Source organism: Brachyistius frenatus, unplaced genomic scaffold (genome assembly GCF_029030835.1).
Source record: "Brachyistius frenatus isolate BFR_SWC_R1_liver_20210118 unplaced genomic scaffold, ASM2903083v1 Contig_11, whole genome shotgun sequence".
NCBI lineage: Eukaryota > Metazoa > Chordata > Actinopteri > Embiotocidae > Brachyistius > Brachyistius frenatus.
Window position 1 is genome coordinate 5755704 of NW_027210610.1, and position 25756 is coordinate 5781459.

Here is a 25756-nt window from a genome sequence, read left to right on the forward strand (position 1 = left end):
GAGACCCGGTCACGTGACGACACCAGTTCCTCCACCCTCCACCACCCCACCACCCCTTTTTTTTTTTTTTACTACGAATCACGAAAAGTGTGAAATTTAAAATGAGGTCCGGTGAAAAATTACATAAATCGCAGGGCGACTTAATCCAGAGAGGGGAGGGGAAAAAAAGAAAAAAAGAAGTGGTTGTGCACAACAACAACAACAAAAAAATTGGGGTTATTTCTCAGGTTCTGTTTAATCACATGGGAATCTATAAACAGTGATGAAAGATGCACTCAAGATTTTTTGATTTACAGATAGTTAATCAAAACATACCCACAATTGAAGGTCCTGTAACCATAATTTAACTTTTAAAGTCAGAATATTATCAGAAGAATAACTACCCATTAGGTAATGTCCCCTGGCTATTGATGCATTTATATATATAGCAGAATATGTTTCAGCCTGCTAAGCAGAGCTAAATTATACTATCTGTAGGAATATACCATTTCATTCTCCAATAGTGTGTCAGATTCAAGTAAATGTAAGTACAGTGCTTGAATACTTGCGCTTAAATTACGTCCCATTCCTGGATTGTGAAATAACACCTGGGTTCAAACATCCCACAATGTAAGAAAAAGGTTCCACATTACAGTAAAAGACGAGCCTTTATTTTCACAATTAAAAAAGCATGTCTTGTTCATACTGTGACAAGTTTTAAAAATGATCAGCGACAGAATGATTAACAGATTTCCAACCTACCATCATTGCCCCCTTCAAACAGGTGGAACAAGTAGGGGAAGGACTGCACTGACCAAACGTGCATGACAAGAAAAGGTGGATGACAGCTAGGTGTGACTGATGACCAAATTTAATTCTTTAAAGTTTGACAAGATGACGTTTTTTTTGTGTTTTTTTTTCTATAGTCTATTTTATTTACTGGCCAGACATGAAAAAGGTTTCCCTACGGAATAAAACAAAAAACCGCTATACAAGTGTAACTGCTGCCTTTTTCGAATAGGATGTGGCTTTCTCTAGTTTTTGATGTAGGTTTCACTGTGAGAAGCTTAACTGATTCTGGTAAGGCACCACTTGAACTTGGAACGGGACACTAGGTCTGATGTGTTGTTGGTGTTGAGTGGAGGTGGATATTCGTCAAATTTTTTTCAACTGAAGACAGGTATTCTGATTTTGGCCTGTTTAAGAAAAAAAAAGAAAGAAAGAAAGTGACGAGTATGATGTAGGGGACATTTACAAATGAGTCTCTTAAAAAACGGAGGAAGACAAAGACCACTGGCATTCTGCTGTATACGGCTTAGGATATACAGTACAATAAATATAAATAGACTGAGGGAAGACTGAAGAATAACGTGGACACATTAACGCTTTACATTCGAGTCAAATATACAATGCAGCATGGAGAAGAAACAAAAGCCCTGCAAGTAGATACTAAATTTGGCAATTGAGCCAATAAAACCCAGACACACATTTGTTGTGTCTGGGTTTCCTGAGGTCAGTTTTGACATTGAACTTCCACAGTACATTTGACTCTTGCTGTGCCAGGAGAACCTTAAAGAACCTTGTTATGTCTTCTTAAAAACCATCAACCATCATGCTTACGTGTCCTTACAACTGATCACCTTTATGAAGGTTGAGGCAGTTTGACAAGATTAGATTTCACTTAATATGTAACATCAATTTTGGCAGCAGACACATGCTTTGATAAGCTGATCTGAACCTCTTTAAAAAGAGTTATTAGGTACTTATTATCTTCAAAGTTTCTTCAAAACTAAAGCCTCTGAATTATCCTTTTAGATGCTTGTTAGCATCAGTTTAGGGAGTAAATTAAGGAGGGAATGCAATAAGCAAAATCTCTTGAAAAAGAATAGTGGGGAGATTTTGCAAGACACTCAGGAGAATGAGCATCACCAGGTGACTGTGGCTCCAAATTGACTTTGTCCACTGCAGGGCTGCATTTTCCCACGTGCTCTGTTGCTTTAGCCAAATTGGAAAAAGAAATTTCCAGGTGCAGATTCTGAAAAGGAAAAAGCTGGTTAAAAGGATGCACATTTTCTGATGGTCTCTTACATTTGAAAGTAAACTTAAAAAAAAAAAAAAAAAAAAAGGAAAGAAAAATCATACCTGGACTGGAATCGAAACTAAATCCTCCACCTTGGCCACCAAAGAAAGCCCTGAAGATGTTGTTGGCATCAAAATCTAAAGAAAAAGAAGAAGGCATTAGATGAAAAAAGATGACATAACTGGCTAAACTTAACACAGAACATAGACGTGTCAAGCGGTTTCCCATACCGTTGACACATTTTGCAACCTTTAAGAACCTACGTGTCATCAATACAGAGAGACAGGAACTGCTAAATAATCATGACAATGCAGTTTTTGTACGCGGTATTAGAATAATTGTCCGAACTGTAGACACAGTTGCGGTTATTGGAGGTCATCAACAAGTAGTGCTAAATACTGAGGAACCATTCTGTCACAGTGAGTATGGAAAAAAACAGAATTCGATTTAGACTGTTTTCATTAGCTGGTTTAAAATCTATGCGGGATTTAATGAAAATTACAGCAACAGAGAGTTTGAATTTCCACCAAAACTTCTAAAAACTAAAGTTAGGATTCATGTTACGAAGGAGCAGTATTGGGGCTCTTTTATCATTTTTCTGTTTCATGCTCACATTTAAATACTTTGTGTATTTGTTTTGGCACATTCGATGTGTCCATTTGTAAATTGCAGCAGATTTCTTCATGCAAAAGGGATCGTTACACTTTGTCAGTCACTATAGATTACAATGAAGTATTTGTCTTTACATATTTCAACATTGCATTGCAGAGATATTCAATTCTTCAGGACAGAAACATGATCTGACAATATTTGGATTCTAAAAAAGTTCGGTTCTTTGTCTTTAAATCCCGGTCACTGACATTATCAAAGTCAGCATGTGGATTAGATTCTAGTTGGAGCCCGAACTTAATTGTAGAAATGCTGCAGTCAGTTAGAGCCAGTGTAACAGGAACCTTTTGAACATGTGGCACCCCCTATAGGCAGAATGTCAGAGGAACATGTGTGCCACTTAACGGGTCTTTTCCACAAGCTGACACTTCGACTTGTCACTCCAGGAAAACCAAAGTGTTACTAACATCATTAACATTTGGCTTCATTGTGCTCAAGTGTCCCCGTCGGCCGTGATTATTTGCTCACTGACTAGTGAAACAGGTAAACCCTCTAAATGAAAAACATCTAAGAAAAACGGTGTCAAAAGTTGATGGGAGCACAGTGTGACTGTAAATCTGGATGAAGAAAAGAAGTAAGTCAAACTAAGATTTACCTCCACCATCAAAGCCGCCCTCTTCCAGGTCGTGCCCGTTGTCATAGCGCATCTTCTTCTTCGGGTCGGACAGGACAGTGAAGGCCTCACCCACCTCCTTGAATTTCTTTTCCTCTTCCTTCTGCACCTCTGGAGTCGCTGCACTGTGGCGATCTGCAAGACAATGGTAATATAAGCTGTCAACAATAAACCCTTAGGATAAAAACCTATCAAATGTAATCAAAATCGGTATCTTGCATGTGCGCGTGTCTAAAGACCGAGCTTACCTGGGTGATGCATGAGCGCTCGTTTGCGGTAGGCTTTTTTGATCTCTTCTTCCGTGGCGTTCTTGCCGACCCCGAGCACCTTGTAATAATCTTTCCTTTTGCTCTTCTTCAGCTCCATCTGTGCTGTCTTCAGCAGATGCTTGTGATCTGGAGGGACAAAGGACATCAAACCATGCGAGTGTGTGAAAACCTGGTGGGCTATCATGTCCGTTAAGAAGAGTAAAGGTGACAAAACTAGGACAGCAGCTTACCTGAGGTTTTTTCTGTCTGGTAAACTTTTTCATAGTCCCGTACAGCCTCTTCATACAGCTCCGTGTTCATGTAACTACGGGTCACACACAAGTCACTCACAAACTGCACAGAGCTGAGCAACAAAACTCCCAAAATGAGAAGAATTCACTGGAACTGGCGTACCATTGAGCTCTTCTTAAGTAGGCCTTGATGTAAGTGTCATCTAGTTTGATTGCACTGGTACAGTCTTCAATGGCTTGATTCAGTTTCTTCAGCTGTTGAGAAGTTAATGACAGTGAACAGATGGGAGACAAAGAGCCAGGAGAGCCTGAGCATGACAGGCAGTTGCTATTTTTAAGCAAATTATCAGACGATATGAACAAATCAAGTGTCTGCGATTGATGCATACAGCAGCTTGTTCTTACGAGTTAGTTTTTCCAGTTCGTTTCCAGACTCTGAGGAAACTGGTCCAGTCTACTGTAATAAGGTTACCTTTGCTCCTGCTGTGGCTCTGTTGCAGTAGAGTTTAGCGTTGGTCTTGATGTTGTTGGGGTCTATCCCCAGCGCCTCAGTATACAACTGGTAGGCAGCTTCATAGCTGCAGCTCTTGAATGCCAGGTTGCCCTCGTCTTTCTTGGCCTTCAAGGCTTTAGCGTTCTGGTTTAGGAAGAGAACAAATACTCATGTTCTGTATTATAACATGACATCTGAGTCATGGAAAGGATGCTCTCAATAGTTCAGCATGTGTTGAATTTACTGTGCTAAACAACCTTGTCATGTGAATGAACTCTCGGATCAGTATATTAGTTTTAGCATTCTTAAACTCGGTTCAAAACAAAGATTACTGACGAGATTTACAACGGCTGCAGCATTTCCAGGAAAAGTGGCAGTAACATAAACTGTCCCGTCCCAGTTTGGCTCAAGACAGCTGATGGTGTCGCCTGCGACTCGGCTTGTCAAGTTACAAGTTAGCAGTTTTAGAACGTAATTCATGTCGCCTCTTTCAACACCCGATCAGCTCGTAGCAAAGTCACACACTGTCAGCTGATCAAAATGGCACTTCCTCAATGTATTGAGAAAACGCCTGTTTATATGATACCCATTCCTGTTTAAAGATGCTGCTAATTACATGCAGCTACGAAAACACCTGAAGAGTGGGCAGATAAAACAGAAGCACAGAGTTGTAGCTGTGGAGATGTTACGCAATCTCTTCCTGTTGCTTTGGTGTTAACCGGAAGGTTTCAGGACGTTGCAGTCTGGCGAGCGCTACTAGTTATCAGAAAGTCCATATTAGCACCTGTAAACATAGTGGTCTGAATTTGTACGTTAGTAAGCAGCCTTTGCAGTTTGTATCCTGAAATATCAGATGATTAACTGCAGCACTTTGCTAACATACAGAACAGTTGCAGACATCTTGAAAAATGCAAGCCCTGCAATAATTAGTAACTTTTTTTGCTTCTCTCACTGGTTCTGTGGTGAATCACACAAAACGACGGTCTTACCCTGCAGGCTAGCCGAGCCTTCTCATGGTCAGGTGCCATGCGCAGAGCCTGGACAAAGAACTGTACCGCTTTGTCGATGCAGTCCTCATAGTAAAGACACAGGCCTCGGACATACAGTGCGTCTGCATTTGTGGAATCCATTCGCAGGATGTCACTGTAAAAATAAATTGAAGTATACTATAAAGATCTGCTTTAAAGAATCTGTAAATTAAATCATCCCCTCTTATTAGAAACAATCTAAAACAGACCCTGTCCTCAGATTAAAAGAAAATCCAAGGACAGAGGGGCACAAAACTGCATCAATTTGACAAAATAATCATATCCATCAGTTCCTTCACGTAACAGCTCGGCTGCTCCTACCTTGCGACAGACTGAGCTTCTGGATAGCGTCCCAGCAGAGCAAGACACTCTGCCTTCAGGATTTTAAAGCGGTGGCAGGCAGAAGCCAGAACTAAGGCCCGGTCCATGCAGTACACCACCTGAATCAAAACCAAATACCACAATGACTACACTCCATCATCACAATTACCCATTAAAGAAATCCTGACAAATAAATGTAGTGAATGTAGCCTTTCAAACAAGTGTGAACATCAAAACAGGAGGTTTCTGTAAACGAGCTGCCAAGTGCTACAGAAAGTCTTTGACTAAAAATAATAGGATGACTGACAAAATTATTTTTTTTATTTGTTTGTGTATTGAATGGATGTCTTAAATCCGGTGTCTAGCACAAACCAAAGATGTGGTTACGATCCTTTAAAGAAAACAAATACCAACTAAAATTCCTCAAATCAGCTAAAATGGGGCAGAGCTAATCGTAAGCTTCATGAAAAAGAGAACGGGTGTAAATACCTTTCTGAAATCCCGCTTTTCAAAGCCAAAATCTGCCATTCGCTCGTACTCCAGCAGTGTTGCTGCATTCTTACCCTAAAATAAAATGGCATTCAATTAAGAGCTCGAGCACAAGAATGGAAATAGATGAGTTTATGGATTTAGTCAATGCAAATATAGTTCAAAAAGTGTACTCGGTATTTCACCAATTCAAATGCATGTTTTATACAGTGATAAAAAAAAAAAAAAAACTGTTCCCACCTCTTGCTGGGCCTCTCTATTGCTGGGCTCGAGATCCAGAACCTTCTGAAAGCAGCGAGTGGCCGCCATGGCATTTCCCAGAGACAGGTGGCACTTCCCTTCACGTAGATGTCCCTGTGGGACAGAAGGAATACTTCCTCCTCAGGACTGCATATAAACTCTTTACATCACTCTTTATTTATCACGTGCAACCGGGGTTTTTGGACAAAAAGTAATGTGCACAACCACAAATAAAGATCATGGTCCAGATGTAATAGTGTATTTAAACTGACCTTCATGAAAAAGTCATCCAGACGCACAGCCTGCTGGGAATCTTCTAGGGCCTCTCGAAAGCGACAGAGCATCATGAGGGTGGCCGCCCGGTTACCATAATAACTGGCATTTTTGGGGCATGCGTCTTTAGAGGAAACAAAGAAAAACAGATTTTTAGCCACATTAAAGAGATCAACATTTGAGCCTGCCAACAGAAGAGAGACATTATACCTATTACTATGTACATCAACATTTCCCAACAGGAGAGTATGAAGAAATATTGGGTGTGAGTCTACGGGTGTCCACAATCGCCCAAACCTTGTGAAAACTTGCCAGCAAAAAAAAAGAGTCATCTCACCGATGGCCTTGGTGTAATAGTTGAAAGCCTCGGAGTAATCCTTCTTGCTGTAGAATGCATTTCCTTGCTCTTTGAAGCCTTCAGCCTCACTGGAGAGAAGAGAAACAGAAACCAAAGTCAACCAGGAGCAATGGACACTTTGGATAAAGACAAATGAACAGAAACCAGGAAAAGATTCTTGCTATTAAATCACCGAAGCTAATTTGTAATTAAAACCATAGCAAGCAGGAACACACCCTCATAACCTTTTTAAGTTGTACTGTGACTTACACTGCTGACTGAAATGATAAGAATGAACATGACTGGAAAACACTAGTTCCCATTTGCATGTATCAGAGGATTCCTTGCAAAGGGTCCGGATACGAGTGTCTGAAAGGATTCAGCAGTGGGGTGTTTCACCTGGAACTGGGACAGCGGAGCAGGGTACACACAGTCCCGACTCCCGGTAGCTTCAGAACTAAACATAGCAGTAAAATTGATCTGCTGCAGTCCTGTCGCTCGTGTCAAGTGTTAAAAGGTAGATCTACGCCGATTCACGCGAGGAAGAAGTTACTGCTGTGCTGCTCTCCTGCCCACAGCAGAATATTTTCTGTAGCCGTTTTGATTTAAGGTGCAGCCAGAAATCGCCCAGGTAGGAGTGAGTGGTTGACATAAATGCAGGTTATGTTGCAGTAAGTACTGTTGACCGACTCCAACATGGATAAGGACATAAGACCATAACTGAGACAAAAAAAAAAAACATTGATAGATTATCAAAATAGTTGTCGATTAATTTTCTGCTCCCAAAAATATAATTTTTGCTATATTAGAAAATAAAAAACTCTTAAAATCTTAGTATAAGTTTATTTTTTCAGGCTTAAGAGACATAAATGATTTAGCAACTCATACTGGTTTGCCTTTATGTTTGTTTGAAAACTGGTTTCTAGTAAATCAAATTCAATTGCAGTTACTATTCAAAATATTGGTGATTACAAAGCGGTTACATCTGAATATATTCTTCTCAGTTAAACGCTTGTTGTGAATAATATAATTTTCATTCGGATGCTTCGTATCTTTTTACCGTCTACGTTCAGCCAGACTCCATTCATTTGGCAGTATGTGCTCACATTATGAACCTTGTTTTAGATTGATATTCTTGTTTCTGCCCGTCAAATCAACGTGCATTGCTCTAAGCAACAACACCAAGATGGCTGGTCATATCGTTGGACCAGATGACGAGATATTATAAAAATGAGTCATCTAGGGAAACCAGTGTAAAAAAAAAAAGGAAAAAGAACAGCACCCAACCCTGTTTATAGTTTCATCACGTTGAACAGAAAGCAGGCTTGGTTTGAGGCTATTAGAACATACTGGTTTACATACTTGTGATTTGTTTTGCTGGTGGTGGATGATAATTACAACTTTTTTTTAAATTTATTTATTGTGTATGCCTTTTCAGCATTATCGCCCAGTTGAACACATTTGTTAATAAAGTAATTAAACATAACACGTTATATTATTTTTGTTCCAATAACTAAAAGGCATCGTACTTATTACATTTTTTTAACAGGGTAAATAGTAATCAGTAACTTATGACATCTATAAATGAACCTTCCCAACACTGCTCGTAGGCTGATTACAGCATACGACAGGACACTATTATAGTCCAAAGTGTGCCAATACTCTTAAACCATCCGAAGATCTAAAACCGCGGGAAGATCATCGTTGATTTGATGTAACTACATAAAATGGCGGTGTAATTTCACAGCATCTGTAGGAGTAAATCAAACCGTTTAAGATGTCTCGGGAAGCTCGTCAAGTTGAATCAGCCCCGTAACTTTCAGGTTTCAGGTAAACGCGACGTGAACCGCCTCCTGTGGAAGTTCCCCGAAAGAGAAAGAAAACACCGACCGCTGCTGCCAAACGAGCTTTATTGATGCTTTACTAACAAAACAAAACAAATTTTTTTTGAACGAACACGGTTTTTTTTTGTTTTTTTTAAAGTAAACGAGTCACAAAACGCATTTAATTGTTGGATATCTGTGGTGGACCATGTGTCTAAAAAGACGCCAATTCACACGGCTGGGATTTGCCGGCCGTTTCGTCGGTTCACTTAAAAGAAAGCCCTGAAAATCTAGACTTCTAAATTGAATCGTCGGAAACCACGATTACGCAGAAACGCCTTTGTTTTTCGAAAAAAAAAGAAAAAAAAAAAGAAAAGAAAAAGATAATCGAATATTTCAGAAAGATGGTGAGCAGCACACCGCTCACGGCACGTTAGCACGGTTAGCTTGTCCGCGCCTGTGACCGCACCGCTGTTTTCCGCGTCTTGTCAGCTCACCGGTTCAATCCAGTCGTGGTATTTTCGCAATTTACACGCAGCACAATAAAACAAAACCGAGACGTGAATGTTTACCGTTCCAGGTCGTCCGGACCGCGGAGCTGGGACTCTATTTCCACCGGCACGTCGATGTCAACAGCTGCCATTTTTTTCTGGAAAGGACGACCACGAATTGACGTCATTTCCGGGAGGTTTTTTTTTTTTTTTTCTTCTTCTTCTTTTTTTTTTTTTAGGTCAAGAACAATAAAGTAGGCCAGAACCGTATCACATGAACGCTTTTAAATCCACGATATTTCACATTGTATTCATGTAAATCTGATTATATTTCAAATATTAATGTTACCAAAAAATGCGAATCAGAAAATAATCAGTATTGTGCTTGAGCCTGAGATTTGCCCGTCTGCCCTATATTTAAACCATCCCCAAACTTCCACTTGTATTTATTTTTCTATAAATGTTTCACCTGAGGGCATGCGGTTCCACCTACTCTTGTGTCTTTGTGGTTGTCAGGCTGCACCTACCAGGATTCTCCGGATAAAATGATTCACAAATAAACGGCTGGACATGTAGTGGTAAAATATATAATGTCTTTGTTAACAGCTGAAATAGTTCTAAAAAATAATACTGGACATGCAAGCACAGTCTATCTATCTAAAATTACAAGGTCTTAAATATTAGTGCATCAATAGTCAAGATGGCCTTTTGATCTTTAATACTACCATTATTAATGTAAGATAACTAATACCATTTGTAATGTGTTGTTTGTTAGAGTAATATATACATAAGTGCAGGAGATAGCAATAATATCTAGTTCAACACCATTTGGCAATCCTGTCTTGCCATTGTTTGCATTATACCACTAGAGGGCACTATGGTATGACAAAGTAGCCTAAAGGGTATACAGTACTGTAAATATACAGGCGAGGAACAAATCAGCAGGGACTTCCTAAATTGTGTTATTTTTTCCTACTCAAACACCACAGTCTGGCTGTGAGACATGGAGTGTCACTTTACATATGTTTTAATGTTGGTGGTGCCTGGATCAATAACCTTTAAGTGTTTCTATCGATATCTATATTAATAAATGAACTGTATTCACAATAAAAGTATAATAAAGAGTAAAAAGAACTTGGGTGTTCATATGAAGGAAAAACAACTGCAATAGTGTAAAAACCATGACTATTTATAAGTATATATAGAATACAGTATCAACATTTTACCACATAATAATTTACATTATTGCATTTGATGCACAGTTACACTAGTCATTAATTATACCAGATGACACTTCAAAAATACATATTGCTTAGGGTGATTCTGCACAGCCATGTGGGAGAGAGATTTCTATAATGAAAGAACATTGTTTAATACACTCTGCAAATGTTAATAATGTGAAAAGATATTTCAAACTAGTCAATATAGCCTTTTGCTGTTCATGAACAGGACACATCCATCCATCTCTTCATATTGTACAAATAGCAAACCCTATAAGTCACCCTCTTTAGCTTTTATTAGCTGCATTCAAACATTTGATAAATGGTTTAACCCTGTTGTTGTTAAGCCGTATGCAGACATGACATTTTAATGTGCTTTATATTTCTTACTTCTCCTGTGAAGACACATTTGATTTTATTAACTGTTTTACTATACTTTGACTTATTTTCTGTTCATACATCAATCTCTACTCATGAGGTGTCCACAGGAGGTGGAAACGTTTTTAGCAAATTGATTAATAAACACTTATAATACACTATTTATGGTTGTATACAATACCATAAACCATTCATTTAATGTTTCAAATGCTGCTTATAAATGCTACGGTAAATAGGATGACTTTAAGTGTTACCAGCCTATCAAGAAATCACCTGAAAACATATAATGGCTCAGAAATACAAGTTTTAATTGTATAACTTTGTTTTAAATCATCTCATTGTATGCGTTAGATGCAGCCTAGTCTATTTCCATACAGTGAGTATTCGTTCATGTCAGGGTGGTGGTTGATTGTCACTTCATTACACAAAGAGTAAAAGAGACAGACGAGGAATAAAATGTATGTATTTATCTAAAGTAACTTCCAAAGAAAAGGCATCAACATCAGAATATGGCTGTAAAAATATGATGATTGTTGAGATACAATATGCTCAGCAATTCAAAGTTACACATCACTATTGTCTTTTTCATAGGTGGACACTGGTTTTATGGAAATAACCAGTTTCATTGGATGCAATCTGAATTTTCTTGACTTAGATTCGGTTATGAAAACTAAAGCAGGAATAATGTATTTTTCTTAGTCTCCCAGAGTACAACTAGAAAGTTCAAAAAAATGAAAGAAATATTTGGCAACAAACACTTAGTAACATTTAAACACCCTATTGTATTATTTTATTATTGTCTTATAAATAAATCAAGAAGATGCTTGTCATTATGGCTTCCAGAAGGGTCCAGACCCCGGAAACATGCACGAAATAGTGTGCTGAGAGGAAACAGCTGAGCAATGGACTTCCGATTTTTAAGGGTGAGACGATGGTCAAGTCAGCGCTGAAATCTCAATCCTCACCAGGGGATTTTCCATACTGTACTTGACATGCTGATATCTGTCCCTCACTGTCACTGTGTTGTGTCCTGGCATCACTCCTGTAATTTCTCATCAGCAGGCCAAGCCAATGTCTTCTGTTCTTCCAGTTTTGGCTGCGTTAGGTCCACTCCACTGTCGTTCCTCCAGTCACATGCTCATTGCTAGTAAGGAGAAAAGATAATAGGTGCATGTGAGGGCCTCAGCGGTCCTGGGGCAGGCCTGAAGAGTGTAGGGCTGATCAGGGGACCCTGGATAATGGTTGCTGGACCTGCAGGCAGTCGTAGCGCCAGGGGTCCAGTCGCCAAAGTGCACAAGGCAGCTGGATTAAGGGGGCTGGTCAGAAACCCTGCCGGCAGGGCCTTGGATAGCTGCTTGTGCAGAGCCAGTTTAGTCTGAAACCAAAGACAAGATAAATATTCTGTTTAAACAGGAATAAGAGTCCCGAGCCATGTTATCAGCTCTGTGAGGCTGTACTTAGACGCAGAAATACTCAAGAGTTAAATGCTAATATCAGTATGACATCACAATGACAATGCACACTGATGGTTAGCAAGGATAACGTTTACCGTGTTCACCAATAGTTTAGAATGTTAGTGTGCCAGTAGTGGTTTCTTATCTAAAGAGTTACAGAAGATGGGGATGTGACCTGATTGTGGACCTGGTGGTGACCTGGTGGTGGCACTGCAGCAAAATTTGGAGGATCAGAATAGTGAATAGGATTCCTCTTCTGGAGACCATGAAAGGCTGCACAAAATCTCATAATAGTCCATCCAATAATAGAGATGTTTTAGTCTGTACCTTTTATCAACTGTCCAACACCGCCATGCCACAAGAACGGCTAAATCAATTCATTTAAGAACTATCAGAACTAATGTTTAGAGACCTGAAACTTTGTTGTTCATCCCCTGTTGATCATAAAGTATGCTCACCGAGTATCGTGTACTCACATTAGAGCATCTCCATTACCCTTTCTTAGAATAAAAGCTGTTCATTTTATATTTATATTGTAAACGGAGGCTAACAAAATTACAAGAAGGGTGCTTGGAATGCGCATGCTGTATTACATTTTCAAGTACAACCCAAAGGATTAATGGCATTTTAGAATGTTGATTATGATATGGAGTCACTGTATTTCTAGAATGGCCTGTGACTACTGAACTTTACTGACATCTACCAGTTTTTAAGATGTAAAGCATTTAGGAGGCCAAATGCTCCATCTTGCGACGTTAATGAAAGTAAATAATACAACGTAGATCCGCCACGTGATTCAGACTCTAACAAAAATCGAACGGGTTGTTTTTGTGCACATGCTACACCCTTCCACCAAGTGTCATGAAAATCAGGCCGGTAGTTTTTCTGCAGTCCTGCTGACAGACAAACTGCACCATAAACAACCTCCTTGTTGGAGTTACTTAACTCCATTCTGATGCCTCTCAAATCCTAAATTATAACACGGCACTAATTTTACAATAGCACAGAGTTTAGAACAAAAGGAAGGTCTTGCTGTTATGTGTCAGCTTCTTGGCAGCCATCACACTTGTGAATATGTTGACGGATGCACGGAACAAATCTTCTTTACCATTTGTTGGGTTTGTTTATGTATTGTTTGTGTTGTGCTCTTTAATGACCATGAGCTCTGTAGACAAAAATAACAATAGTGTGTGACACATTCTCACCGCTAAGACAGCATTGGGCTGTAGTTTATTATAGGGGGTGAACTTCGCCTTGACAGGCTTCCCAGCCAAACGCTCTTTGTGTCTCCTGCTGTTCATGTGCTAAAAGAGGACAGGGATAGACAGACTCAGTCAAAACAGTGCTGTCAGTTTGGGTAAGTTATCTTGTAAAACACATGCATCCTACCTTTTCAGTTTTAATACAGAGATCAGTGGTTTATAAAGTTTTAATATTAGCCCAATGAAACAATAGGATAAACCTACATACAGTACCTGCTTCAGCTGTGTCTCCGAGTTGACGGACACCTGGCACAGTTCACAGTGAAAGGGCTGGTTGGTTACACCAATAATCGCTCTGGTCTTGTTGACAATTCGCTGCTTAATTCGACTGGTTGGTCTGGGCGATGATGTCATCTTGACCCTGCGTTGTAAGTGGCTGGTGTTCTGACCGTCCAGCATCTGTTTGTGCTTCGAGCCTGTTTCAGCCAATCAGAGATGAAGACCAAACGTCCAAATGATAAAGGAATACAGATTAAAACTATTTCAACAATCAAAAGCAAACTAAAGTGATATCGTACATACCGCTACAGTGAGCCTCCAGCTGGGAGTTAGAATTGACCGTCACTTTACACGTAGGACAGTGGAGATATTTTTTGTTGCTCTTGGTCTCCTTAACCTCTTCCACCTTCCCCCCCTCCTCCGCCTCGCCTACTGTAGAGCTTCCCGGAGGGTCAGAGTGTGGCGCTGAACCGGTGGCCGGGCTGCATCCGTCCACGTGTGGACTGTTTGAGGGTACATCAGAAAGCTGAGAGGCAGGGGACTCTTGTGGGGACAAGTGAGGGGAGCGAAGCGAGGAGGAGTCGGTGGATGAAGTCTGTGAAGAAGGAGGAGCTGCGACTGCGCCCCCCTGGCTGTTTTCAGTTTGTTCCTGTACAGGTTGGGATGAAGTGCTCTGGCCTGTGGACAGATGGTTTAAACATAAGCAGACAAAGACATTTTGGTGTCGTATTTGCTTCCTGGTGGAGAGTTGCGCGAGAACATTGGCCTCATTCTCAGTGCTGTGTGTTAAATGGAAAGCTACAGCTGCCTGTTGTGGCAAAAACGGATGCTATGAGGGCAGTGACAGTCCCATCTAGGAGTCATGAAACCAAAACACAAAGCTAAAAAAAGGCTAAAATACTCCCAAAAGTTAAAGTTAGCTACAGAATCCGATGATAATTCCGTGGCTTCATTACTTTGAGCAAAACTCTTCACATACAAAGTAGCCATAAGATTATGCTCTTAAGAAACAAACACTGAGATTTTGTTATTAAGATAAAAATACTGATTAGAACTTCTTTACACAGGTAGAAGAGCTGTACATTTTATTCCAATTTACTGACAAGAAAACATTTGTGATATGTAAAAATATTGTAAAATGAGTACACAAATAAGTAAAAAAAAGATCTAATTACAAATGATGTTATAGTGAGTAAAGCATATCCAGTGTTAGAATGTAGTTTATTTCCTCCCAAACTGTGTGTGCCTCTTGTTATGAAGTGTACACTTAGCAGGTGGAGTTATGACACCTGATCTGACCACATCGTTACGCTCTCGTTATTGTAGGGCACCACTGAGCCGGTAAAACTAATGATCACACCCTTCATCTTCCCAAATTTGTATGCAGTTTTTGTTTATATCAATAAAGGCATTCAGATCCAATTTTCCCAATGTAGTTTTTGAGCTGATGGCATTTGATTTTTAAAAACAAAAAACATGAATTCTACACAACAGGGTATAAAGTGTACATTTTCTTGATAGATGCGATCCTTCTAGAAAAGTCGTGCTAGCCCAACCTCCGTGTGCAACTTTGTCCTTTCTATTCCCTTTATATAACCATTTTATTATATTTATTAAACAATCACTTTTAAAATTGTCATGTATTTTCCTTCCTTTTCTTTCTGCTTTGTGTCTCTGTCATTTGTTCGCTCTCTCTGCTGAAGCTCCCTCTGTCCCCATCAATCATCAACCATGGCAACCACTGAATGTAACAAGCTTATCATTATGTGGTTGGAGGGAAATTGATAGGTGCTGGAGGAAAATGGGAGGGAGAAGATCAATAATGAAAAAGAAAAAACAGACGGAGAATAGAAAGAAAGATGGTGACATTTTTAGTCAGGCAGAAAAAGAGAAGCTGAGTGACTAATGACTGAAAGAGACAAAATCGCAAACAGCAATGTTATTACTTTTATAGCAGCCATTTTTAGACATTGCAGGGGTAGAAACAAAAACTCAAACACAAATAATATGGAAAGAATCCAGGGCAGTAGACACAAGTTAGTACATAATGATCCCAGTATTATATCTGAGAATTTGTGGATTTCATAGATGAAAGTATTCATTGAAATTGAGAGGAAAAAAAGGTTAGCTGATGAAGATTTTCGGAATCATTAGTTAGAGTGCTACTAAGGTTTTGAAGCTAATTCTGAACTCACTGAACGAGTCAGAAACCGACTTATCTCATGTAAATTAAACCAGAGCCCATTTTCAGATTTTTTTTTTTTCCCCAACATCAAAATTCCATCGTCTACATTGATGGTGAAACTTAAATTAAATTAAGATTTGCTTAAATTTCTGTGCATCTGCTATGCTATTCTTTCGTAATGGAATTAGCCACTGCTAATAGCAACATAACCTTTGTCTGATTTTGACAAGAAACAATGTAGGCAAACATAATCCCAACCTTTCATAATTTTCTATAGTTTTTGATGTGTTCACCGGAAAGTGCCGGCACATCATTTCATTCAAGGAACTGCAAGTGGGATTTCTGTTGAGCCACTGTTGATTTAAAAGAGTACACCGCCAATACATCCTTCTTCCAATGACATCTATTTTTAAGTGCTTTAAAGCTTCTATCTTGCTGAATGTCTTTGCTTGATGGGAGTAATTACCTATCTGACAGTGCCAATGACAGCAGGCCAGGTAATAGCTGATAATTAACCAGCTGAGTGGCAACTACCAAGCCTTCGCGCTTACGTCTCTTCAATTGCAACTAATTACTCAGATGGTGCTGAGAGGGCTGCCTTTAAAAAAAATAAAAATGTCTACCTGTTCCATTTTTCAGCTGCAAGTCTGTTGGCAGCGTCACTCCTTCCATCATCCCCCTCTCTCTGTCTTTCCCCGTTGTGGGCTGACTGTGTCCGTTCTTCTGTCGATTCCTCTGGGACTCCAAGGCCTTTAGCTTGCGAGCATGCTTGTGACCTTTGTAGTGGGCCTCTGCCTGTGTCTGGTCATTGCATACACACACAAATATGCACACAACAAGCAGAGGGCAAAGTCAGTGTACAGTATATGCACAGAATGACTGATTAAATTAGTGAAGGACAGCATGAAATCAGTAAACTGTAATCTTTCCATCTGTTCCAGAGCTTTGGCTTCACATGCCTCCATGGAGTTAGAAAAATAAAAAATTATGCATTTGAGCCTTTGACTCGGAGGAAGAGTCCCATCACCATTTTGATAATAATCATCGTCGTGGTGGTGCACAAATGAGCATCAGTTGGACTCATCGCATCTCATGACCATCCTGAGCTCACTGACTCATCTTTCCACTGATTCGTTCTGACACAAAATGGCCCGTGTCAGTTCTGCTGTGACACAAAATGACCTTCCTCTGTAAGAGCAAACACATTTGTGGCAGTGAGACAACAGATGCATGCAGAGCTGGGATCCTGAAATGGCTCTGGATGCCTGTAGATAAAGCAAGACACATTCTGCAGGGGAAGAGCAGCTTCCACCAACTCAAAGTACACCAACAGTGAAACAAAACAACTGAAGCAGAACATATATAATTGATAATTCATTCAAATACATTTTTCCAAACAACACAAGAAATCTATGCATTGAATATACATTCCCCAGCGTTAGGAAATAAACAGCGATAAATGCTTTAAGACCACATATTTTTGCAACCGGATACCGAAGACACAAGTGCTCTTCCTAAATAAACAGAATCAGTGTGACAAGACTTCAAAGTATCCGTCTCCACACGAGGCTGTTAGATAATTTGCCACAGCTCAAATTATCCATACCAGTTTCCAGGCACACACTGTACAACCCCTGCTAATGCCCATGATAACAGAAAGTGTGCAAAAGGTGATCTTGAAGTGACAGTGTGTGTGAGTGGAGGGATGGAAGTCTCCCCGTCAAAACACTTTGCATGAAGCTTGGACAGCTACACAAACAGAAAGGGCACCATCATGGGTCAGAGTGTGTGGTTCGGGATATGGGGCTGAGCAAAGGGTACGCAAGCCCTTTGGCTACATTGAATGTCAGTGCACACTAACCATTCAGCGTGATTCAGCGTCCGAGGGATGACCCCTCCCTCATCTGCATACTACTATACTATCTGGCATGCCCGCGTAGTATGATCGCACTATGTTCCACCATAGTAGCTTTTTTAAGAAGAACACATGGAATAAAAACGTGGCAAAACGAACATCTTCGTTTAAAGACACCTGAAGGAGACGGTGAGGACTGCTTCAGCCTCTGTTGCCCCTGATTCAAGCTGCTTTATGCACATCACTGATGCTCAAACTCTTCATACACAACGAGCAACAACTGTCAACAAAAAGGAAGCAAAATTACGATACCATGTGCGATCCATCAAATTTTGATGTTTCATGCTTCTTCAGTGAGTTTAGCAACTTTAAAGGAATAATTTTGAATTTTCATAGTCTGTTCTGTTTTTATATACACCAGTCATGTAGCAGTACATACGGCAGGTTTCACTTTCACAGTCATCCATCTTTGTCTTTGTATTGAACAATCAGCTTGAGTTTTCCGTTGAGACAAAGTCTATAAATTTTTTTTTAGTGTATTGATTGAGTTTTTAGCCACTTGGGGGCAGTGCAACAAGATGCAAACAAAGCTCTGACATTATAGACTTGTAAAGGTATAATTAGCCTTTGAAATTATGTTTTTGGCTAAATAAAAAAAAAAAAGGAAAACACAATAAATGCTCTCTATTTGTTCTCCTGGTCCCCAGTACCTCCGAAGAAAGGTCTTTTGAACTGCTAATTGCGTCACTATGCCCACAAGCTAGTCACTGACTTTGACCTTCAGCTAGCACACGTAAGGGTTTTAGAGGCTTTGTGTTAGAAACAATTATCTGCTGGTGAGACTGGTGAGAATGAAACAAAACAGGAGTTGTGGGCCATAAAATCACCAAAAAGGTGAGTTGCTAAAGGGGGTCTGCAGAGTCGAATGATAGTGACATGACAAGTGATGCTTTACATATTATAGATAGTAATTTCATCCATTCTAAATATAAAAATATCAATTTACAGCAGCTTTAATTTGTCTTTCCAAAATAAATATATACAGTATTTTCTTTGCAACTTGGCCTCCATTTATTGCAATTTTGATAAAACTAAAAATTTAAATAACCAGCTGTATTCAACACAATAGATTGCTGTTAAATGATGTTAACTTTAAATGAACTGAGAATGTTTTTTTTGTTCTTCTCTATCAAGGACTTGTGATTCGAACTGCGCTAAACTTTGGACAGCAACCTGAAGCTGTGTGCCCAGCATGAAAAATGAGGGAGGAAGACTGAAAAATGAAACCTACAGTACTTAATTTATGCACTGCACAATCAGCGAGTATAAAATACAACTAGACTTCCACCATTCTGAACTATTCCTTTAAAAAACACTTTTCTTTGTGGGGTGCAAATTCCAGTTTATTGTTGCTGCCCCCTGTTGGGACCTGGTACCTGCCTGCAACCTGGCATCCAACTCCTGGGTCAACCAGCACTCTCAGCTCAGCTGCAGGTAACACAGAGGGAGGAGGAGAGAGCCTGTTAGCTAGAAAACAGACTCCTGACATCATCACTGTATGTGCAAAAGTAAGGAGCAGAGACAGAAGAAGAAAAAAAAGAGAGATAGATGAGGAAGTAAGGGTACTACAAAGGGCCTGCACCAGTGTCCTGCTTCTTTCAAGTTTCACAAAAAAGAAGAGTCATTGTAATTCTGCTAGGTTCCCCCTAACAATATAAATGCAAATATGTATAAATGAACTCCATAAGAATGGGAGTCAAATGAATATGAATAGGCAGGTGTGATAAGGAGAAAAAGGCAACAGAAGGAGCAGAATGGTTTCCTTTTAAGAAGCTGAAGGTTAGGAAATGGAGAGGATAGAAATATACTGATTAGACTGATAAAACGAATAGGGTGCTTCCAGATTGTTTTTGACCATATTATATATATAATGGCAATATTATACAATATTAAATTAGTTGCAAATATGTGGACGCTTGACTGCAAAAATAATCAAAAGATAACCTTTGGATTATAGTTTGCTTGGAAAAGCTCACTTTAAGCACACATCACAAGGCTCAGATGGTCTTACAGCTAGTAAAGCGAGATAATGCTGATTTAACACTCCTTACTACTTATTATATAAAATACATCACAACTTAGTGTCATTTACTTTAGCTAATGCTTACATTGGGCAGAATAAAAGACATGAGCTGCGTGGTTTTCCACCTTACTGCAGTGAAACGAAGATTAAGTCAGTCCTACGATTAAGCTTTCGTCGTATCTAGTTGACATCAGGAAAAGTAAAGAAGTCTGACTTACAGTGGAGTTGAAGCGCAAGTGACAGATGTTACAGGAGATGATGGGTTTCTTCTTGGGTGGAGACACACCAAAGGTGTGGTTAATGACCGCCTTCTGCACTGGGTCCATCTACAAGGTGACACACACATGTTGGTACTGCTTGTTGACTTTTTCAGGAATAAAATGGTCATATCTTTGACATTTTAGTAAAGCCCCAGTCTGCATACCCTAATGCTTTTCAATATTTCAATTTGTTGTCACGATGTGTTCCTTGATGGGTAGCCTTATCTTATTTTTATCTTTGAGTCGATGAATAGGACCTGAATCTGCACAGATACACAAAATAATTATCCACACGACTACCTCCATCTTTCAGGTAAGCGATGACCCATTTGTCAGTTCGGATTTCCGGGGTTTCTTTTTGATTAATTAGGATAGGAAATTTTGCTCTGAGTCATCCTGTGATTGGATGAATAATTGCACTGTATAATGTTTATGAAGGGAGTTCAATTAGACTTTAACGCCTATAATTTTAGTTTTTTAATAAATTGACATTTTTATAAGAAATAAATGCAAGCTTTAAATGTTTTTCGTAATGTAAAGATAAGGAAATTACAGTCTTGAAGTCACACTATTTCAATAATTTTTTGATCCCCACTTCGGTTTATGTTTTTAATCCCCACAGTGCAGCTGCTCTGTTCAAGCCACATTTTACCTTTAGATATCAGACAGGAATATTTTCCTCCCATATGCTTCAGATATTTAGCACTTTCCCCTGACTTTCCTCATTAAGGATTAAAGCTAAATATAAACTATGGAGGTCTTCATCATTTAAAGTCAGACCAAACATGTGAAGTGTGTCAGGTGTTATATTTGGAAGGTCTCAAACATATATTTGCACGTAATCCAAGCAATTCAATATCTAGAACCAGCCAATACAGAGTTCTGATGCAGTATTTATGGTTTCCTATATAACTTATGTACGCAGTTCATATTTCAAGTTAAAAGTTAGAAAGTTAGAAGTGTAAGTTAGATAAAGATATGTTTAATAAATAAAGTAGTTCTTTGACAGCTTTCATCGAGTTGTTACTTCAAAATAAAAAAAAACAAATAAAGATGCCAGAGAACTATTCCATACAAAAACACTGATCAAGCAGCCCAAATTAAAAACGATGACAATCACATTTTCACGCAATGTTGCTTATTATATTGTTCGAGTTGACAGCAGCTGCGAACACAGACAAGACATCACAAGGGGATGATCAACTGCCTTTATTTTCCAAATTACCGTTGACTTTTTAGGAATAGTAGGACATTTTTTGCTTTCTTGCTAACATTTAGATGAATAGATCGATATCTTAATATCTAGCCGGGTTCTGTCCAAAAGTAACAAAATCTGACTGCCAACACCTTCACATGAAGCTATAACGTGTTAACTGATAACTTCTGAGCTGTTCTCTAGAGGCACCTCTTGAGTATTTCCCAAACCGTGTATTCTTCCACGAAATATCTGCAAGTTGTGGATAATGATAGTCGCAATAGAAAAAAGGATTTAGGGTCCGCCAGTTGTCGGTGCATGATTTTAGAGTGTGTTTGACATGATGCCTGAGCACCAGTGGACCTCATTGGACCATGTACCTGAATTTCCAACTGAAAAAAGGCAGGATAGATCACTGGATTTAAATATTACCGTCTCAGACCTTAAGTGAAGTCTTGAGTGTGGAAACATTTTTAGCTACCTCTTCTCGCCTTGTGTGCGATATGTGTTATACGAAATGTGGTGTGGTATCTTACGGTGTTGAAATTGGGAAAGAGATTGAGTGGTGAGGAGCCATTGACCCTGAGCGGCAGGAAGTGCTCCAGCTGGGAGTGACCCTGCGGCTGGAGGGGTCGACCTGGCAAAGTCAGGGAGCCCAGCAGAGGGTGGACCTGACTCTGGGACAGTGCACCTAAAGAGGGAGAGAAAACATTTCAGTCATTTGTGGAAAGACTCAAGCCTTTTTCAATTTAGGCCACCGAAGCTGCACATTCCTCTGCACACACTAAGATAAAGATACATTTTGGTAGACAAAGGAGAGCAAGACACATCCCCACAGTGAATGATTCACTCTGTAAAGCTTTAATGACTTCAGTAATACTGGGGGATAAATGATGAGAGGCTTTTTGTGGCCTTTTCCTGCTTTACAACTCCATAGTTAATCTTGACAAATGCCTCTGGCCTTTAAATACAACAGTAGGTTAGTAATTGTGTAGTTTCTTCCTCCGGTCCTGCAAACAGCTCAGTCAAAATAATGAAAAAAGAAGTGCAAGGAGGTTTTAAGGTGACTCACAGACACTTCAATTTGTTTGCTTTTTGTTGATCACTAATTGTCTGTCTTTCCGCATACATTACTTTGCACATAAAGTTCTAGTTTTGAATTCAATGGCAATTTCGCCAATACATTTTGCTTGGAAGTCTCCTTCCACACGACCTCTCCTTCTCATCACATTTAACTTGGTTGGCCTAAATGCTTTCAGACTGTTCATGCTTTAAAGAGCAGCATGGCACTGACCTTTCTCTAGACCCAAAGTAACATTAATGCGTTCACATTAAAATGCACAGTGTCTTACATAAGCATGGTGATTACAGATGGCTTGTAATGCCTGTATGAAGAAAGTGTCAAGGTTGTTAAGTTAAAAAGGTCAAGCGTAAATGTCAGAATACAAGATAAAACTAGATTCAAAACTTTGTGACATTCCAGATCTTACTAGTGTTATGACCGTTCAAAAGAAGAAAGAGGACCCAAACGCACAACAAAAGAAGCAGGAGGTTTTATGCAGACAAAAGCTTTTAATAAGTAGAATTGACTCCTTGTGTTTGTATGCCTCCGCCGACCAGTCAATTTGCCAACAGCCATATCTGTTCAGATTTATAATACGTGGGAAGGCTTTGAAGGGATCCTGATGTGTTCATATGCTTCGCTAATAAAGCTGATTCTGATAAAACACAAAGTTGGAGGCATGATAGTAGACAATGCTTCAAAAAAGATGCTTCACACACATCTTCAACCGGACAGCTCAGGGGAGCTATTCAACCTTCAAAGTTTTAAGGTGGACAGCCAGGATTAATGTCACCAACTCAATATCTGACCAAATGTGAAATATGGTCAGAATTTTCCACTCCCTTCAGGAAGTGAATTGACAAGACAGGGATGAATTTCAAAATAAAACAGGAAACACCAAAAACAGATCGACAGAAAAAGAGACAGGAAATCCAAACCATGACAACTAACAGAAAAAGGAGTAAAAAAAAAAAAAAAAAAAGATGTGGAGTTAAAACGGAAATATGTAATTTTTCTTATACAAATGTTTTTGATTCTACTAGAAAGACATGATAGTTCGGTATAGATTGAAAATTTGTGGTTAGTGAGGGTGCAGGAGGGGACAGAAAATGCCAGGAGGAGCCTAATGAAACAGATGAAAGGAGAACTGGCTGGTAGCAGCAGCCTTCTGCCGAGAAAAACTGAATGAAAATGACTGATGAAGCCAGAAGTATTAACATACTAGATGCGGACTGGAGAGTGAAGAGAAATGACTAACAAATTATGGATTGAAGAAAGATATGTAAGGAAAACACATTGCCCATGTTTACCCTTAGTGAAAGATGTATCTACTTCTGGATAAAATATTCATTGAAATGAAGATTCATTTTATTACAGGGATTACAAAAAAAACTGGTAGAAAAGATTTAAATAAATGGCAGAAACTACTGCTGTGCATATAGTGCCAAAACATCTATTATCATTAAGGGTATTCATGAAAACCTGAACATTTTCTTCAAATACTGCAGAGGGTGAAAAGAGTCAATCCCAAAAGTGGAGCCTAATGATGTTATTTTACATTACAGAAAATCAACAAGAAGGTAATTGTCCCCAATTTTCAGCTTCTTTCGCCTCTGGATTTTAAGGTTTATCTTTGGGGATGAGGCGGGTTTGAGCATTAACATGTTTTTACTAATCTAGTCCCATTTTCAAAAGATGTTCGAGCAGAGCAGAAAGACAGGCGGGAGGATTGGAAAGGGCAAAGAAAAAGCAACCTTTCCAGCTTCAAAATATGTTCAAAGAAATGTTATGAACAAGAAAAGGTTTCAGTAGTTATATAAGAGGTTAGACAGATATTTCAATTGTTCCATGTAAGCGCACCAGTGTTTGGCAGCAGCAGTTGACACCAGAGTATGTCTTGTATGTTTTATCATTGCCTGCAGATACAAAAGCCTCAGGCTACTTTCTTCTGGCAATGAATACGGTAAAAGATAGACGCCTGACAGAATTTATTTTCATTTCACTAAAGGTCACACGAGCAGCTTTGTACTTGGGTACAGAGGTACTTTGACGTACAGTAAATGCAGTCGGGATGTCACTTTAACAGATACTTTGGTAACAACAACAGGATAATAATAACACCAACATGTGGAAAGGTGGAGTGTGCAGGTTCACAACAGATCCCCTGCAACAAGAACATAAACATAGCAAGAGGTGTGTATAAAGATATTTTGCACATGTTGCGAGTCTGACAATAATTGGCAAGTTACAGACAAAAGCCGTGATGCAAACAGTGCAGCATTTCCAAGAAAAGGGAGAAACATCTGAAAGGACAGGAATCCAGATCTGCACGCAGAATTCAAGGTAAGAGAGTTTCAGTAAACAACAACACCTTAAATGTGCTGCTCATAATGTTTGTAGACTACAATTATTATTGTTCAGTCTGTCAAATTATAATGTCTGTGTAAATATTAAAGTTTATGTTAAAATACATTCATTTGATTCTATTTGTGTCTGCGTGTCAAATTTGATATTGAGAATTATTGAGTTTTATTGGCACTGGTACCAACAACCCAAATTTCTGATATCCTGACGGGCAGCATGCTCATACTTGAAAACAGCTGAAGATTCAGGAAATTCCTTTCATCTCGTAGGGATTTAGTCATAAACCAAAAAACTGGAAAAATTTGAATTAATCATGGCGTTACATGGTAAGTTAACGGATCACCAAAGAGGTAAGAAGTCATCCTGAGCAGGATATTTTCTGTACAAAAGTTGTATAGCAATCTATCCAGTAGTTATGAAGACATGAAGAAATGATTACCAGATTGATTGGGATTAATCTTCTGGCTGCCTCGAATGTCTATTCAATAGTTGCGGTGGACTGTCCAACTATCATTACGTCCCTAGAGCCACAAAGCTCGCCTGACTAATAAAGTATTCTTAAAAAGACTTCAGAAAAGACAAATCCAAATGTTTACATTCTGGGACTCAAAGAGATGACCCATTCAAAAAGATGAATTCCCACATCTGGTTGACAGACTAACTGGAGCTCACCAGTGAGGCAGTAATCTCAGATGCTTCTTAATCTCAAACCAGACAGAAACAAAACAAACTGCCGGTCTGGGACACGGATGACAACCATTAAAAAAAAAAATTGAAAATTTATCTGTGAACAGAATGACAACAGGCAAGCTGCAAGAGAATAACAAACAAGTCCTAGTCACCAAAAGACTGTAAGTGCTGAGATAAAGAAGTGTGACAAGAA

The 25756-nt window shown here is 39.2% G+C and overlaps 2 protein-coding genes across 4 annotated transcripts in view; both read right to left on the reverse strand.

Moving 5' to 3' along the window:
* Positions 1–628: 628 nt before the first annotated feature.
* On the reverse strand, positions 629–9560 carry LOC138617073 (dnaJ homolog subfamily C member 7-like). The gene is made up of 14 exons (XM_069691741.1): positions 9417–9560; positions 7022–7110; positions 6684–6808; positions 6412–6525; positions 6172–6246; positions 5683–5801; positions 5323–5476; positions 4313–4477; positions 4004–4095; positions 3841–3914; positions 3590–3736; positions 3324–3476; positions 2122–2196; positions 629–2014 (listed from the first exon to the last, which is right to left on the reverse strand). Exons 1-14 carry the CDS (start codon positions 9521–9523, stop codon positions 1977–1979), a joined length of 1527 nt encoding a protein of 508 aa, XP_069547842.1. The 5' UTR covers positions 9524–9560; the 3' UTR covers positions 629–1976.
* A 1660-nt stretch (positions 9561–11220) lies between these two features.
* Positions 11221–25756, reverse strand: part of LOC138617099 (zinc finger protein 385C-like) — a 63287-nt gene continuing 48751 nt past the window's right edge. For all 3 annotated transcript variants that reach the window (XM_069691811.1, XM_069691812.1, XM_069691813.1), the window contains 7 exons: positions 21983–22137; positions 20210–20317; positions 16677–16854; positions 14172–14546; positions 13863–14065; positions 13593–13691; positions 11221–12308 (listed from right to left, as the gene is read on the reverse strand). In XM_069691811.1, the coding sequence (XP_069547912.1) occupies positions 12078–12308; positions 13593–13691; positions 13863–14065; positions 14172–14546; positions 16677–16854; positions 20210–20317; positions 21983–22137 (1349 nt within the window). In that variant the 3' untranslated portion in view covers positions 11221–12077. The remainder of the gene's footprint in view (positions 12309–13592; positions 13692–13862; positions 14066–14171; positions 14547–16676; positions 16855–20209; positions 20318–21982; positions 22138–25756) is intronic.